This window comes from Podarcis muralis, chromosome 2 (assembly GCF_964188315.1).
Source record: "Podarcis muralis chromosome 2, rPodMur119.hap1.1, whole genome shotgun sequence".
Lineage (NCBI taxonomy): Eukaryota > Metazoa > Chordata > Lepidosauria > Squamata > Lacertidae > Podarcis > Podarcis muralis.
The window spans coordinates 4,781,175-4,796,458 of NC_135656.1; the positions used below are offsets into that span (position 1 = coordinate 4,781,175).

Here is a 15,284-nt window from a genome sequence, read left to right on the forward strand (position 1 = left end):
TCCTTCCTGAACAACTGAGCTGCTCTGCCACACACTCCATAGAATGTTTGGGGAAAGAACCAATTGCTTGGAAATCCCCAGAAGCCAAAACACAAAACTATCGTGAATAATGTTCTAAATTCCCAGGGTACAGCATCCCTAACTGAATAAAAACACAACTGTCCGGGCATCAGCAAGAAGCAGTTCAGCAATTAATCACAGGCCCACCATCTACTAACCCTTTATTGAATGTGGCCAGTGCTCCTAGGTGGGTCACACTGCAAGGCAAAATGATGCTCAAATGCTAACAGTTACAAGCTTACAGAAATTGGGGCATGGGTGAATGCACCCAAGTTTCCCCCAAAGGATGGTGTGGAGACCACCAACCTTAGGAAGCTACTTGGCTGTGGATAAAATCCACAAGGAAATTCACATCCCAGTGGAAGTGGGAAAGCGAATGGGGGTGCTTTTGGAGGGGTGATGGCTAACTTGGGCTGGGCATCCCCCATGGCTCATCAATAGAGCACCTGCTTTGCCTGTTCATATCCCTGTCTGAAATCCTGGTCAGCCACTGCCAGTCAGTGTAGGCACTACTAGATGGACCAACCGCCTGACTCAGCACTGTTTGTTTTTATTTTGTAAACTGCCCTGTGATCCTCGGGTGAAGGGTGGTGTGTGTGTGTGTGTGTGTCTGTGTGTGTGTGTTTCTAAGGCAGCTTCCTATGAGATTTGTCACAACCTCTCCCGGCTGAGGAGAAAGGCACTCTGCACATCCTCTGGAACACTACTGTGAACCACCCTGGGATCTTCGAATGTAGATACAAATATGCATATAAATATAATAAGAATGATTATTATTCATTACACCACGTGTTTTTTTGATAAGAGTCACAGCCTTAGCCCTGTTTCGGCTCCCATTCAGGATCCAGGCTCCTCCCGCCCCCGGCCGTTTCTTCCCTTGCTCCCTGCAGTGCAGACCCCACCCCGCCCCAACCACCCCACGAAACAAAGCGAAGCGAGGCGGCCCCACCCGCCTCCTCCTCCTTCTCCTCCGCCCTGGCCCGGAACCCTTCTCGCCCCCCCCGCCGCTCCCTTCCTCGCACACTCACAATGCCGGGCAGGTCCGCGTACTTGGGGTCGGCCATGGCCAGGTAGAGGGATGGGCAGAATCCGCCTAGGCCGGGCGAGGGTGGGGGTGGGGAAGGAAGAAAACCCAAATATCGCGAGAACAGGCAAAAAACCCCAAAACCACCTCCCAGTAGTACAAAGGAAGAATGAGGTAAGGCGTTCGGCCGCGCAGTGCCTTCTGGGAGTTGTAGTCGCCCAAGGAGATGCGGAATCGGCGTTTTTCACTGGCGTGTTGCTAGGGGACGGAAAATGTACGCTGCTGCTGTTATTCTCGACGTATGCTGACAACTGATAACGCAAAACGAGGGTTTTAATTTAAATGGATGTTTTCCTTTCGGCCATCGCAGGTATTCAGGGAGCCTCGCAAGAAAGCGACGCGGGGAGCGTGACCCGTTGGGCTGCCCTCAAGGGACCCCGACTCTGCTCCAAGGTCTGCCACGGCTTCCAGTACTGTATACTAGACCATTACACTTTCCCCGCTCCCCATTCCTCCACAGCTTTTTTTCCCCTTTCAAAAGAAAAGATTCCCTGTGGTCATTGAGCACACTCATGCCCTCCAACATTTCTCCAAAGAAAATAGGGACGTCCTAAGGAAAAGAGAGACATTCTGAGATCAAATCAGAAACCTGTAAATCTGGGACTGTCGCTAGAAAATAGGGACACTTGGAGGATCTGCACATTCAGCTGTTTTGGGGTCGTTGTTCCCCGATTTCATGCTTTTGCCAAACCTGAGGTTCCCTGAGCCTACTTATGCATGGATGGTGACGATGCTCTGCACTTGTAGAATGAGTTGGCTTTTTAGTATATAAAAGCAGTGCTTTTTTCCTTAAAAAAAATGTTTAGGGGTACTCTCATTTTGACTCAAGAAAATCACCATTTTATAGTTCAAATTGGGAAAAATAAACACAGGATATGGACAAAAGTACAAAGATTCACAAAATGTTTAGGGGCATGTGTACCCCTGTGTCCCCCCAGAAAAAAGCACTGCATGAAAGATTCTCAGTCCTCCGCATGTGGACTTAGGCACACAGTCATTTAACAGGGATGAATGACTTGGGACATCCTGAGCCTTTTAATAAATTATTCTTTATATCAATTATTTATCAACTCAGGAATATACCCTTTTTGTGCCTTTTACTGATACCAGCAGACACAATTGCCAACAGTAATATCAGAATAATGAGATTTAGCTAAATCTGTAAATAAGCAGCATTTATGTCAATAGAAATTAAGCATGCCTAAATTTCTCCAGATTTATGGCTGTGATATCCATTGAGGTCATAATATAGCCTGGACCACTAATAAAATGTAATACGTATAGAATTAAGACCCAATCCACATGCATCTATTTAAAAGTAGGAGTTTCACTTACTTCAGTGGATCTTATCTTCACATAAGATTGCTTAAAACCCTAGGTGGCAACTAATTTTAACAGAGCCAGAGGAGCCAGCAATATTGGCTCCATTCATTGATTGCTCCAATAAGTGGAAACACAGCAAATGCCTCTTTAATCTTCTTCTGCAGCTTTGGCACAGGGGCGGCCAAACTGTGGCCCTCAGGCCACATGGGGTTGAAATAAAAAATTTAAGGTCTTATATATATATAATAAATGTTCATAAATGTACCAAGCAAACATGTACATAAATATATAAACCACATGTCTCAAGCAGCACAGGAAAAAAGCCCTAGAACCATTTTGACTCCCGAACTGACCAAATGATTTCTCTGCAAGGTCGAAGGAAAATGGAAATACCTCCCCATTGTCTTTTCATTCACAAATCCTGTCTGAAGGGTATGCCTGTGTATGAATGTTCACAGGGTGAGCCTGGCTCAGGAACTAAGTATTTATCATTACAAAAGACTGGCCAGGCTCCCCAGGGTATCCAATCAAGTGACCATTAACAGGTAACCTGCCAGACAGGAGGTAAACAATGCACTCAGATTTCTGTTGTAGACTGCCCTTTCTGTGATGTAGGTATTATGTGTCTGGGGGGTGGTCTTAAGCTACACGCCTTCTGTGATGTATATATGATGTTTCTGGGGGGTGGGCTTGGACTCCAGGGCTGACAATTTAAAATATCTATATAAGGGTGGACATACCTTGGTTCTGGGTCCTCCTCCTTCTCCTGCATGTGACGGGGACACCCTGTTGCAATAGTTCAATAAAGATCAGGCTTACTAGCTGCTTTGCTTCCCAATATTCTCTGGTTGGCCTCTGTTATTTTCTCTGACCGATGGAGAACCTGCAAAGGACTCTATAAGGGAATAAGGGCAGATTTACGTTTATTACAGGGTCAACAGCTTACACTCTTCAGTTCTCTAGCAAGCACAATCTGTGCCTCCCAGCCTGCTGGGCACAGAGGTAAAGGAAGGAATGTCAGAAAGAAAGAGAAAAAAGAGATTGCCTATTCAATTTGGTTCTGCTTCTACCCGCTACTGTCTTCAGTCGCACTCACAATCAACATGCAGCCCCAACAAGTTACCTCTGAGGCAACAACAAAAAAGGTTGTCCACCAATGATTCAATATTCAACGTCAGCGACTCATTCAAAAACAAAACCAAGACTGAGCTCTTAGAAAGTTGAAGTTACAGCCACACCAAACATTTGAAGCACATGGCTTTCCCCAGAAAACCCTGGGAACTGTAGTTTTCTAAGGGCACTGTAGTTCTGTGAGTAGTAAGTTGTGGTTCCCAGGATTTTTATTTTTATTTTTTTGCAGAAAGCCATTTGCTTTAAATGTATGGCTACTCAGTATTCCTCAACAGGACTGGAGGACAGGCTGGTGAGTGCAATGTGTCATCCATCCTTCATTTTATATGTCTTTCCTCATTTTGTCCTGGTTTGCTGATATTCAAGAAATAATGCAAGACTAATCCTTTTAAGATGGCTTATAACAACATATGATACTTGCACCTTTTTCTCTTGATGTATGCGCATTGTTAATTATTCATTATTACTTTTTATTAGATCTGTGCATCTAATACTTTCAAGCATATATTTTTTTGTAAATATAAAATACATTAAGTAATATGTTTGAATGTTGAATGTGTAATTGTATAATGGATAAAACAAACACCATGAGCTGTACTGCTGGATAAGTGTTTAAAGGTTATTGTATTTGTATTTTTAAAAACCATTAAAATTTTGTTTTTTTAAAAAATATAAGTAATACGGTGTTTGTGTGGAGTTGAAATTAAATCAAATTACCAGAGCTTGCCAGATAAACAAAGCCTGAAGTTACATATTTCACAACAGATCCCATAAAATACTGAGCACACTTTATCTGGAAGTAAGCTTCACTGAACTCAATGGAACTCACTTCTGAGTAAACATTGATGGAATCACACTGTAAGCAAAAATATTATCTCTCCTGGAACCTGCAAGGCTCTAATTATTTTAACTATACTTTAGAGTCTTAAATTTAAAACAGAATATAAAGAGGAAGAAATATATCCTCAAGAAACATTTTGGACAGTTGGCCACAAATTTGATCTTGGTATCAAATACATGAGCAAAAAACCTTTGAGAACAAAAAACAACAACACCCCATCATGAATTGGGGGTTGTTTGTTTTCACTTGCCTTCTTGTTTCTGACCTCCATCCCCTTTCTTGTAGCATCTCTCTAACTATATTTCTACAATACTGAGGACTCTCTCCCCTCATTATTCTCACAACAGCCCTGCAAGGGTGGTTAGTCTAAGAGATGGTGCCCAAGGTTGCTCAGGGAACTTGATAGCTTAGTGGGGGTCTGAACCTGGTTCTGCCCAATCTTAGTCCATCACCACACTGGCTCTCAATGCACCTTTCCCCCCTCTATTAAGTATTGGAGAGAATGACATAACTGCTACTGACATAACTGTGGTAAAACATACAGAGCACATCCTATGAATTGCCTTGTTGGTTCAGATCAAGGACCGTTTAATCCAGCCTCCTGCTTCCCAGCAGCAGCCCAGACAGGTGCCTCTGGGAAATTGACAAGCAGGGCATGGGCCTGACCTCCCTTATCCTCACCCGCTCCTTTTTAAAGCTTCATTCAGCTCAGCTCATCTGGAAGGAAAGGAATCTACTTTGCAAGTCAGTGCAGCTGCTGCACTCTTGTCTTGCTTGGGGCCTGATGCAAGAAGTGACTGCACTTCTGGTACTGCTTTCCCTCCACACGTCAGCCTCAATTTGATTTCTGCAGTTTTTGCTGCGTTTCCTGGAAGAGTAAGCAATGTTGATGATTCAAAGGTTTTACCAGATTTATATCTCCTGGGCCGGGGCATTATTCAGAGGCTTAGAGAAGGCATATATTGGGGGTGGGGTATACATCTCAGATTGTGTATGGGGAAGGGGTGTAGTTCAGTGGTAGAGCACTTGCTTTGAATGCAGAAGGTTCAAACTCCAACATGTCAAAGTAGGACTGTCTGAACTTCTGGAGTGGCTCTGCCAGCCAATGCAGTTACAATACTGAGCTAGATGGACCAGTGATCTAACTGTAAGGCAGTTTCCTATGTTCCTGACAGAGGACAACTGCGCTCTATACATGTATCTGATACCAATGAAGGATTAAACATATATTAGAACTATGAGCCAGCAGAAGATCAAACTCTAAAAGTCATGTCAAGGGTCATCAGAAGCTGCAGGCCAGCACACAGAGTTTGATCCAGTGCCTTTTCCTGCATGAATTGGCTATGCTTCGGTTCTCATATTGTTTCAGAAAGGGTGGATTTGAGAACTCAGCTTTAAATGCAAACCAAATTTCTCCCTCAACTAAAGTTGGTCTGGAGCTCTTACACAACAAACTTGTGCTGCTGCCACCACAAGTGGAAAGCAGAGTCTGTAAACTGTGCTGTCACCATTTTAGAAGGCCTTCTTAGGAGATCTTGCCTGAGGGCACCCTAAAATTTGAAGCCAGCATTGGTTATAAACAAATAGGACATGGGCACACATTAAATAGGCAACAGTAGTCCCATGAACATCCATTGGGGGGGGGTAGCTGAACCACAACCCCCAGATTTCCACCTTCCATTGGTAGAACCTGAGATATGAGGTGACATGTACTGTACAGATATTTATCTTTTCCTCCAAGAAACTAGCCACCTCCATCCTTTTAGTGTTTTATTTTGCCCCTCCCTCAAAATAACCACAGACACCCATGAGTAGTTCTGAAAAAGGGGAGTCCTTCAGAACCACCATAATTATAGATCTCATGGGTCAAAACCCTTCTGAGCAGAGGGCTGAAGAGGTTGGGTGCAAAGCCAAACACAAATATATACCAAGTAATAGTCATTGGACCAAATAGCTCACTACTGTGTACACCAGGAAAGCAGAATCTGTGGCTCCTGCTGTTGAGAATCCAGCTCCCATCATCCCCAGCCAGCGTGGCCCAACGGTCAGGGGCGATGGGAACTGGAGTCAGTCAAACAGTAACTGGAAGCTCACAATGCCCTGGTCCCTGGTCTACATTGATTCTTTTCCTAGGTTACAGACAGGAATCTTTCCTGATCCTATGCTGGGGAATTAGAAAACTTAGACTTTCTACACCATCAGAATTAGCTGTTTTGTGGGTGCTATATTAGGGACGCAATATTTAATTTAGATAGACAGTGGGTGGATCTAGACAAAGAGAAAAAACACATGCTATTAATAAGTCAGAAATTAAATTGTTAGAACAAAAGAAAAAAACCTATGTAAAAATAACATAGAAAATTTGTTTGCTCTCTGGCGCCATCTGATGTTGCAGGTTTATAATGCATTCAGTGTTGTTTTTTGACAAATGTAGCCGAGTCCATTAGTGTTTAATTTTCCTTTTAAAAAGATAATCCAAAGCAGGATTTACTTTACAAAAAGTAAAATGAAACAAATAAACAAATTTGAAAAAGCAGCCAACAATATGTTCTTATGTTCAGCTCACCCCTTTCACATCTTTTCCTTCCTTGTAGGAAAGGCATTTCAGTCCCCTAATAGTTTAGTTGCCTTTTCCCGCATTTTTTTCTGGTTCTGTGATGTCCATTCTGAGATGGGGTGACCATAACTGTACACAACACAGTTCTGCTTTCCCCATCTCAAAAAAGAAGATATTTATTGTTTCTCCAGCTGCAATCTTGGCCTTCAGGTAGAAAGGGCCTTAAGAATGTGGCCTCTCCCATGGTATTTGTGGAGGCAGTCTTGGTTTGGGTTGTTTGGGTGCTTTGGAAAAAGGAGAAATCATATGAGCAAGTATAATGCATGTCATCTAGTATTTAGGTGGATGACATCTTCCATCAGACTGACATTTATTTTAACCTGGGGTGATTTCAGACCATTGCTATTGTCAAGTGGGATTCAATCGCGCGCCAACAAATTCAAGATGTGCAATTAAAGCGGATTTGGCGTTATTACACAACAAACTGACTTGCTTCCAAAATCAACCTTTTTGTGATTAGGAAAAGTGACGGGGAAATGCGCTGGAAAATGTGGGATAATATTTGTTTGACGCAATGTTGTCTGTCCTCCCCCCTGCAAACAGAATGAATGCACAATAAATAGGCAATGACATCTAACGTCCCCACAAACTTTGTGCAAACAAATCAGGATGAATGCTTGAAGAACAGAATGCCTGGAACTGACTCTGGCCTCAGCCTGAGGTCATGCGAGGAGGGGCCCAGAGCTCAGTCAATGGAAAAACACCTGCTTTGCATGTAGAAGGTCTCAAATTCGATCCCTGGTGCCTCCAGTTTAGAAAAGGATCATGTAGAAGATGAGGGAAAATATTTATCTGTGACAGACTTAGGAAAGCTGCTGCCAGCAACGCAGACACCACTGGTCTAAATGAACAAATAGCCTGATCTGTTACTAAGCAGCTGCCTCTATTCCTATGGACTATGGAGGGATAATAAAGGGCATCTGAATGCATGCGAAATGTCCCCCCCCCCCTTCTCAGCAGGGAATAATCATAGCCAGTGCCAACATAGTAGGCATTAGGGCAGTGCAGAGTGCTTTTTGGGACATGGGGTCTAAATTAAGTGAAAGAGTGCCTAGGAAAAGGGTGCAGATCCTCACTTTTATTATTTACTAATTCATCCCATTTTTACCCTGCTTTGCCTCCCAAAGAAGCCCAGGGCTGTGTATAAAGGGGGATTTTGGCAGGTGCTGTTTTTCTAAAGCCAGCAAGCCAAGCAGCACTTGCCCCTTGCCTCCAGGAGTCCAGGTTCAAAAGGAACAAAGCAGCGGCTGCCAGCTGCAATTCAAAACCCAAGGGAGGGGGCACTGGCTAAGGCAAATGTGGGGAACATCACACCCAGCAGCAGAAGGCAGCCCTCCAGTCTTCTCCATCCGGCCCTGGGGACTCTCCCCAGGCCACAGCCCTCCCTGGGTCCGCTCCACAACCTGAGTGTTTTTGCCTGGCAGGATTCAGGAAGGTGTCTTGCTTGCCTGGATGGAGGTCAGCGGAGATGCAGGCAAAAAAAATTACATTTGTTGCTCCTCCCGCTTTTGCTTCTGGTCCCCCCCCCCCCCCCCGCATGTGGCCCTCAGAAGGTTTCCCAGAAGGGAATGCAGCCCTTGTTCTGAAAAAGGTTCCACACCCCGGGCTAGGACCAGCATGTTTGCTTCCACCTTAAGTCACCAGAACCCGCTCCACCTTAAAAGCTATAGCATCCTGGCTCCAGCTGCCCATCCCTTTGCTCGCTGCTGATGCTGCCGATGCCTGCAGCAGGAAGGAGGGAGATACAGGCACTGCAAGCAGCATCCCAAGGTAACGCAGGCGCGGAGGACGCACCAGCCCAGCTGAGAGAGCCCCATTGCTCTGCTGCTGTGGGGTGACAATCCAGGGATCTCGTTCTCCCGTTTTGCAATCTGCTAAAGCCTGGTTGCACGCCGCCTTCACCTTTCTCTGCCTCTCGACTCCCCTTGGGAATTGCTTCTCCTCCACCTCTTCGCCACAAAAGCTGCCAGGACGAACAGGGAGCCCAATTGCCCAGCCAGCATGACGACAGAAGTCAATGAATGTAGCATCAAAGTGCTCTGTAGGTTCCGGCCCTTGAACCAGTCGGAGATCATACGGGGAGATAAATTCATCCCAGTTTTCCAGGGGGATGACACCGTCATCATTGGGGTAAGCAAATGCTGGGGGTGGGGGGCTGGGGGAGCAGCTGCAGGGACGCTTCTCAAAAGAAGGGGCATCACCCCCTCCATCACTGCCCTGAGCCAGGCCTGTTCAATAAGGTGGGTCCATGTCCTTCAAAATCTCCCGGATTACAACAAAGCCCACCTGTAAAATAACCGATAGCGTATCCATTTGCCTAGAGAATGGGTGCTGGTGATTGTGACTTTAGAGTTTATTTCAATTGTTTGGCTGCTACTGCTCCACCCTTAGTTCTGCAGCCTTAAAACCACTGGGTGTGGCTAGTTGAGCTGTTGGTCTGGCTACTCGGAAGAAAGGAGGGATCCCTTGGAGCTGGGAGGAAAACAGCAGCCGCAACCATGTCTTCCCCCTCCTACACAAACCCTTTGTATCCCATGAATTTATCTTTTGTTCCCAAATTTTAAAACTTAAAACCTCTGAATCTGCCCAAATTATGCTGCCTCCTCTGAGGTTATTCTCTTGAAGGGCTGAAAACTGACCGGTTGAGATAACCTCGTTTGATTCCCACCATCATCTGTTTTAAATCCAACCCCCACCATTACCACAGTGAATTACGCCATGTTAAGTTACACCAGTGCAGTATAAGGATGGGGGTTCAAAGTGATGCAGGTGGCTTGCTGAGGAGTCTGTAGGTTGTTTACTCGGAACTGGCAACGCCCCTGTCCCCATAGTCTCTGTGTTCATCACTTGGTACAGCGCTTGGCTTTTGACCTCATGATGCTCACTTCTTTCAGTTGCTAAAGACACCCTCCATTTCAGGAGGGCAGGAAGTGGGAGCTGGTTCTCCTGGGAGGGTGGCTAGTGACGTTCATGTCAGCCTCCCATGATGAGCCATGGCCACGGAGGTTTTTAAAATATCTATCAGTGGTTGGGTATCACGTGGGAGGTGTTGCACAGTCTTGGGTATGTGGTCAAAAGGGAGGGTGTTCGTTTTGTGGGGTGCCCAACAGATGGCTACCTGCCTCACCCATCATGTTTGAAGAGACTGATCTGCTAGTGCAGTCATGAGCAACTGACCCCTTTGATTCTTGTCCATAAAGTGAAAAGGGTAGGCGTAGGACCTGCCCAAGGTGACCCCAGCTGTTGAAGGCATATGCGGGAATTAGAAACCACTTGCCCATCCCCACTCCAACTCTCTGTGGTTTCTGGGTGCCTCTCAATCCCTCTGCTGCAGAGAAAGTTATTAATCTGTGCTAATGGGACTGCCTGACTCCTCTCTCACTGCACAGGCGGATGGAGCCCTGGGATATCAAGTTTATTTTCCACTTGGGTACCAAGGGTATCTTCTCATGGCTGGGCTTGGAACAAGATGGTATTTTGGAGAATCCTCTTGATTTAGCACAGTTGTGCTGCAAAGTCATTCCTGCGGGTGTTTGAGCAGAGATTTTCCATGGAGCTTCTTAAATATCAGGGGCCTCTTTCCCCCAATTAGCATAGTTTATTTCTCTTTCTCTTGACAATTCCTGGGCTGCAGTTGCTACCTGGCCACTTCAACCCGGCTCAAACCATTTTGAATGGTTCCCCCATCCTGTCTGCCCACCTGCTTTGTTTAAGGCCAGCCTCAACACCAGAGTGTTTAAAATCTGCTTATTTTAAGAGGAATTCAGGTGTGCAAATTAGCCACGGTTAGGTTTTTCTGCTTTTTACCCTGGGAAGCAGCAACCCTGTTCTCTTCTGCCTCTGGAACAAAGCACCAGAAAGGCACAAAAGCCGCTGCAGGGAGCAGGCAGCAGGATGCGGTGCCGTCTTGCTTGCCTGCCTGGGCTCAGCTGCTTCGTCATCCCTCAGAGCAGTGACAGGGAAGGAACTGCCAGCTCCTTCCTAGGAACCACTCCCCTCCATTGTGCTTGACTGTGGTCCATCACTGGGCAGCCCATTTCCATGAGGATCCCTTCCTCCAATGCCCTCGGAATCTGCACTCCTTCTGCCTTGCAGTACTCCTTTCCGGACTAGATTACACAAGTGATCTTGTATAATTTGCAACCTTTGGATGTGGTGGCGGCCGAAGCTGCTCGGTGTTTTGCAAACAATGACTTCTCACTGGCTCCCGGCTCCATTGCCAGCTTTGTACTTTGGGGTTCTTGTGATGGATGGGCTGGAAGGGAAAGTGTGGGGCGGGGGGAACATGCCATTCTCATCTGGTTGATCAGTGTTTCTTTTCCTTTTGTTTTGGCTGAACGATTTTATCCATCTGGTGCCAAACATATCCAGGCTGGAGGCGGCTCTTGCAGGGAACCACATCAGCTGCACAGGGGGGAACTGGCTGATTAGCTGCTGCTGTTATAACTGGAAAATGTATTGTGGGGAACCTGAAAGCAGCTCACAATTTTGTGGCATTTCCACTGACCCTAATATTTTCTAATGGACCAGTATAGCTACATGTCTCCTCCTGCCATCGTGTATCAGGTTGGGGAAAACTGGCCTACAGCCTCTAGACTGGGTTGGGAAGCCTGTGGAGGTTCTTACATTGCTGGACTAGAGCCTCCATCATCCTTGCCATGCTGGCTGGGACAGATGGGAGTTGGAGTCCAACAGCATCTGGAAGGCCACTAGTTCCCCACCCTGACAGAACAGCTACAGTGGAATCATAGTTGGAAGGGACCCTGAGGGTCATCCAGTCCAACCCCTTGTAATGCAGGAATCTCAACTAAAGCATCCATAACCAATGGCCATCCAACTTCTGCTTAAAACCCTCCAAGGAAAGAGAGGGCCTGCTGCTTACTTTGGAAGGGCAGCTCTGTTTCCAGAAGGAAACATTTTGGTTTCCTGGCTTGGCCTGGCTACATCAGCATCCAGTGGGACACACTCATGATGTGGGAAAATAATGCACTCAGAGAGGTGTGTGGTGGGGAAAAGGATTCTGGTCTGCTTGGCTATGGTATTTTTGGTATCTTACTCATTTCTCTACAGCTCTTTTTTATATACAAAACACTTTCACAACTCTCATCTTGTTTATCTTTGCAACAACCCTGTGAGGCTAGAAAGAAAATGAGGAATAGCCTGCCCAGCCAGAGTCTGTTAATTGGTCCTTATTTCATTCATCCTCAGAGCAGCCATTTTAGGTAGGTTGCTTAATAGGCCCTTTTTACAGGCCGGCAACTAAGGGTGAGCTGAGAGCAAGAGTGTACTAGCAAGAGTGTGACCAAGCCAGTCTGCAGGTGGAACTACACATACACACAAGGTTCAAGATACTTGAAGAAGTCAGTCTTTGCAAATCCCTGCGCAAACATCCTGAGCATGGACTGGAGCTTACCTCTCCAAGAGACCTTTGTCTGTGTGGTAGGATCACTTGAAGACCCTTCCACTGTGAAACAGATGCCAGTCTTCCACTTTGTCCCTTTGATGGCATTCTTTGTGCACTCATTGATGTAACTGCCTAAAGCCTACACTTCCGATTGCTTCGTGTTACAGAGAGAGAGACCCTAACCTGGTGTGGCGTTAGCTAGGGAACAATACCTCTGTAATCAGAATGGCAGGGCCTTGACCAGCCTATGATCCCATCTAATGACCCTAGATCATTAGTTTCCAACCAGTGTGCTGTGGCACCCTGGGGTGCCTTGAATGATGGTCACGGGTGCCACAGGCAACACTGGCCTCTGTCCCTCTTTCTTTCACCCCCTTCTCTGATGCCCTCTTGCGTCTCAGCCTCCCAAAGTCTTGCACAGCCCTACATTCATTGCAGCAGCCCTGGCTACAAGCTCCCCAGGCCAATAGTGCCTCTCGGGCTGGCCAGGGGGCGCTTCCCAGGCCCTTGTGGGGCAGTGTGAGGAGGCACCTCTCTCTGGGGGCAGGGTGGAAGCTCAGAGACCAGGGGCAGCAGCTGTGGCTGCCCAGACTGCAAAGGAGAGGGGGGCAGAGAGGAGGCTGAGGGAACACTCCACAAGGGATGGTGTTCGAAAAGAGGTAAGAGGCTGCCATCTTTGCAGGCAAGGGGTGACTTAACTGGGCTCCTGAGCCCCACAGGGGTGCCCCAGAAAGAATGTAGTTGGTCAAGGGATCAATGGACTCAAAAAGGTTGAAAACCTCTGCCCTAGATCTGGGGATGGGGATGTGCTTTTGCAATCACAAGATTTCAGTATAAGTATGGCCTACTTCTCACAGGGCTGGTAAGCTTACATCTGGGCCATGCCATTGTAGTTTACAGGTGGGAGGGTTCTTTAATTTTAATTTTATTTCAACGTCTGTATCTTGCCTTTCTATTCAAAAAATAAAATAAAATTGAAGGCAGCAAACAAAACACACAAAGCAAAATAATTACCCAGAATCATTACAACTCACAGTAGAACAGCATAACAATTAATAAAAAATAAAAAAATGGTTCCAACATGAACCATCAGAATCTGGTTTAGAAAGCAGTGGCTTGCTTGGCTGCCTACCAAAAGGGGAGCAGTGATGGGGTCAGTTTGGTACAAGATATTGCGAGATCTTGGTGCCTCCCTCGTGTACTTCAGCTGGCAGGGGGCAGGGACAGAACTAAGGCAGAATCTTGGTGTTTCACATACTGAAATGATCCTGTGCACATATACAAATCCCTCCACATAGACTAGAACATTTCCACCCGATTCCTAGTTTTCTAACTTGCCCTTGACACGCTAGTTTTCATTGTGCGGGGATCTGTACGTGTTTGTACGGAGGAACATTTGGGCAGGGGAGCTCCCAGTTGAAATCTGAAACAGCCCTGCTGCTTCAGACACAAATTGACTATACCGCAAGACGCCTAAAAACAAACAAATCCCAGCTCTACTACAGATTTTACAGTCATTGCTCTTGTGCTATAAACTGCATGTGGGATTGCAATTGTATTATCCGCTTTACAGAGTCCATAGGGTTTTTTTTGTGTGTTTTTTTGGTACGTACAGCATTCTGCTGTGTTTGCTCCAACTGCAATGGCAATAGTGGCATACATGGCAACATATACATTCCTGATCACCTGCCTGATACATTGCTGGACACATCAATACCATCCTTCTTAGAGCCAAACCACCTTTGAGCAGTATGTAGCTGCTAATCCATCTTTCCTCCATTTGAATTAGACCAGAGTAGTCCACACCCACATGGATTTGAATTGTGTGAGGAGCAACTTTGGTCTTTCCCTCTTACTGGTAGGCCTCGGCCTTCCCTTTCGTATTTGTCTCTGCCATCTGATTGGTTGATTCTAACATGCCAGTTGTATGTTGAGTCTAACATGCCAGTTGCATAGGGATAGGGCATGTGTGCACACCTTGTTTTTTGTTGGTAAATCCTGACCAAGAAGTGTGTAAAAGCACACAGTGGGGAGTTGGAAATTTGCCTCTGCAGTTTTTTGGTTTTGTGCAAATCTGATAAAGAAAAAACCCAGACGTGCTGGAAGCAGTTATGTACATGGTGAGAAAATAAATAAGTATTTGAGGAAGGAGAATAGCAGAAAGTAAGAATTGAGACACCTACACCAAAATGCCAAAACAACTTCCGTGATTCCAAGTGCAGTGGTTTGGAGCCCAGTCCGCCTGCCCCCCCCCGCCCAGTTTCTTGGCTCATACCCTTAATTTACAGGCAAATAGTCCCTTCCAACTCTACAGTTCTGATTGTATGAGATTGGTGTTGTCTGAGGGTAATGTCATGTGCACTACACACATTAAATAGGAACCAAGGCAACTGCAAACACATGGTGAACTCTGGGGGCATAGTAGACAAGCCCTAAAAGGTAACGGTAAAGGTACCCCTGCCCATACGGGCCAGTCTTGCCAGACTCTAGGGTTGTGCGCCCATCTCATTCAAGAGGCCGGGGGCCAGCGCTGTCCGGAGACACTTCCGGGTCACGTGGCCAGCGTGACATCGCTGCTCTGGCGAGCCAGAGCCGCACACGGAAACGCCGTTTACCTTCCTGCTTGTAAGCGGTCCCTATTTATCTACTTGCACCCGGGGGTGCTTTCGAACTGCTAGGTTGGCAGGCGCTGGGACCGAACGACGGGAGCGCACCCCACCGCAGGGATTCGAACCGCCGACCTTTCGATCGGCAAGCCCTAGGCGCTGAGGCTTTTACCCACAGTGCCACCTGCGTCCCTAGTTGTGGTATTATGCTTGTGACT

At 46.4% G+C, this 15,284-nt stretch overlaps 2 protein-coding genes across 3 annotated transcripts in view; one reads left to right on the forward strand and one right to left on the reverse strand.

The window, feature by feature from the left end:
• The window catches only part of DCTN2 (dynactin subunit 2), a 40,601-nt gene extending 39,372 nt beyond the window's left edge, over positions 1-1,229 (reverse strand). The window contains exon 1 of the mRNA XM_028721308.2: positions 1,089-1,229. Within this exon, the coding sequence (XP_028577141.2) occupies positions 1,089-1,124 (36 nt within the window). The 5' untranslated portion in view covers positions 1,125-1,229. The remainder of the gene's footprint in view (positions 1-1,088) is intronic.
• A 7,441-nt stretch (positions 1,230-8,670) lies between these two features.
• KIF5A (kinesin family member 5A) overlaps positions 8,671-15,284 on the forward strand; it is a 55,668-nt gene continuing 49,054 nt past the window's right edge. The window contains exon 1 of one of the 2 annotated variants that reach the window (XM_028721309.2): positions 8,671-9,186. In XM_028721309.2, the coding sequence (XP_028577142.2) occupies positions 9,058-9,186 (129 nt within the window). In that variant the 5' untranslated portion in view covers positions 8,671-9,057. The remainder of the gene's footprint in view (positions 9,187-15,284) is intronic. The other variant, XM_028721310.2, reaches the window with a different exon arrangement.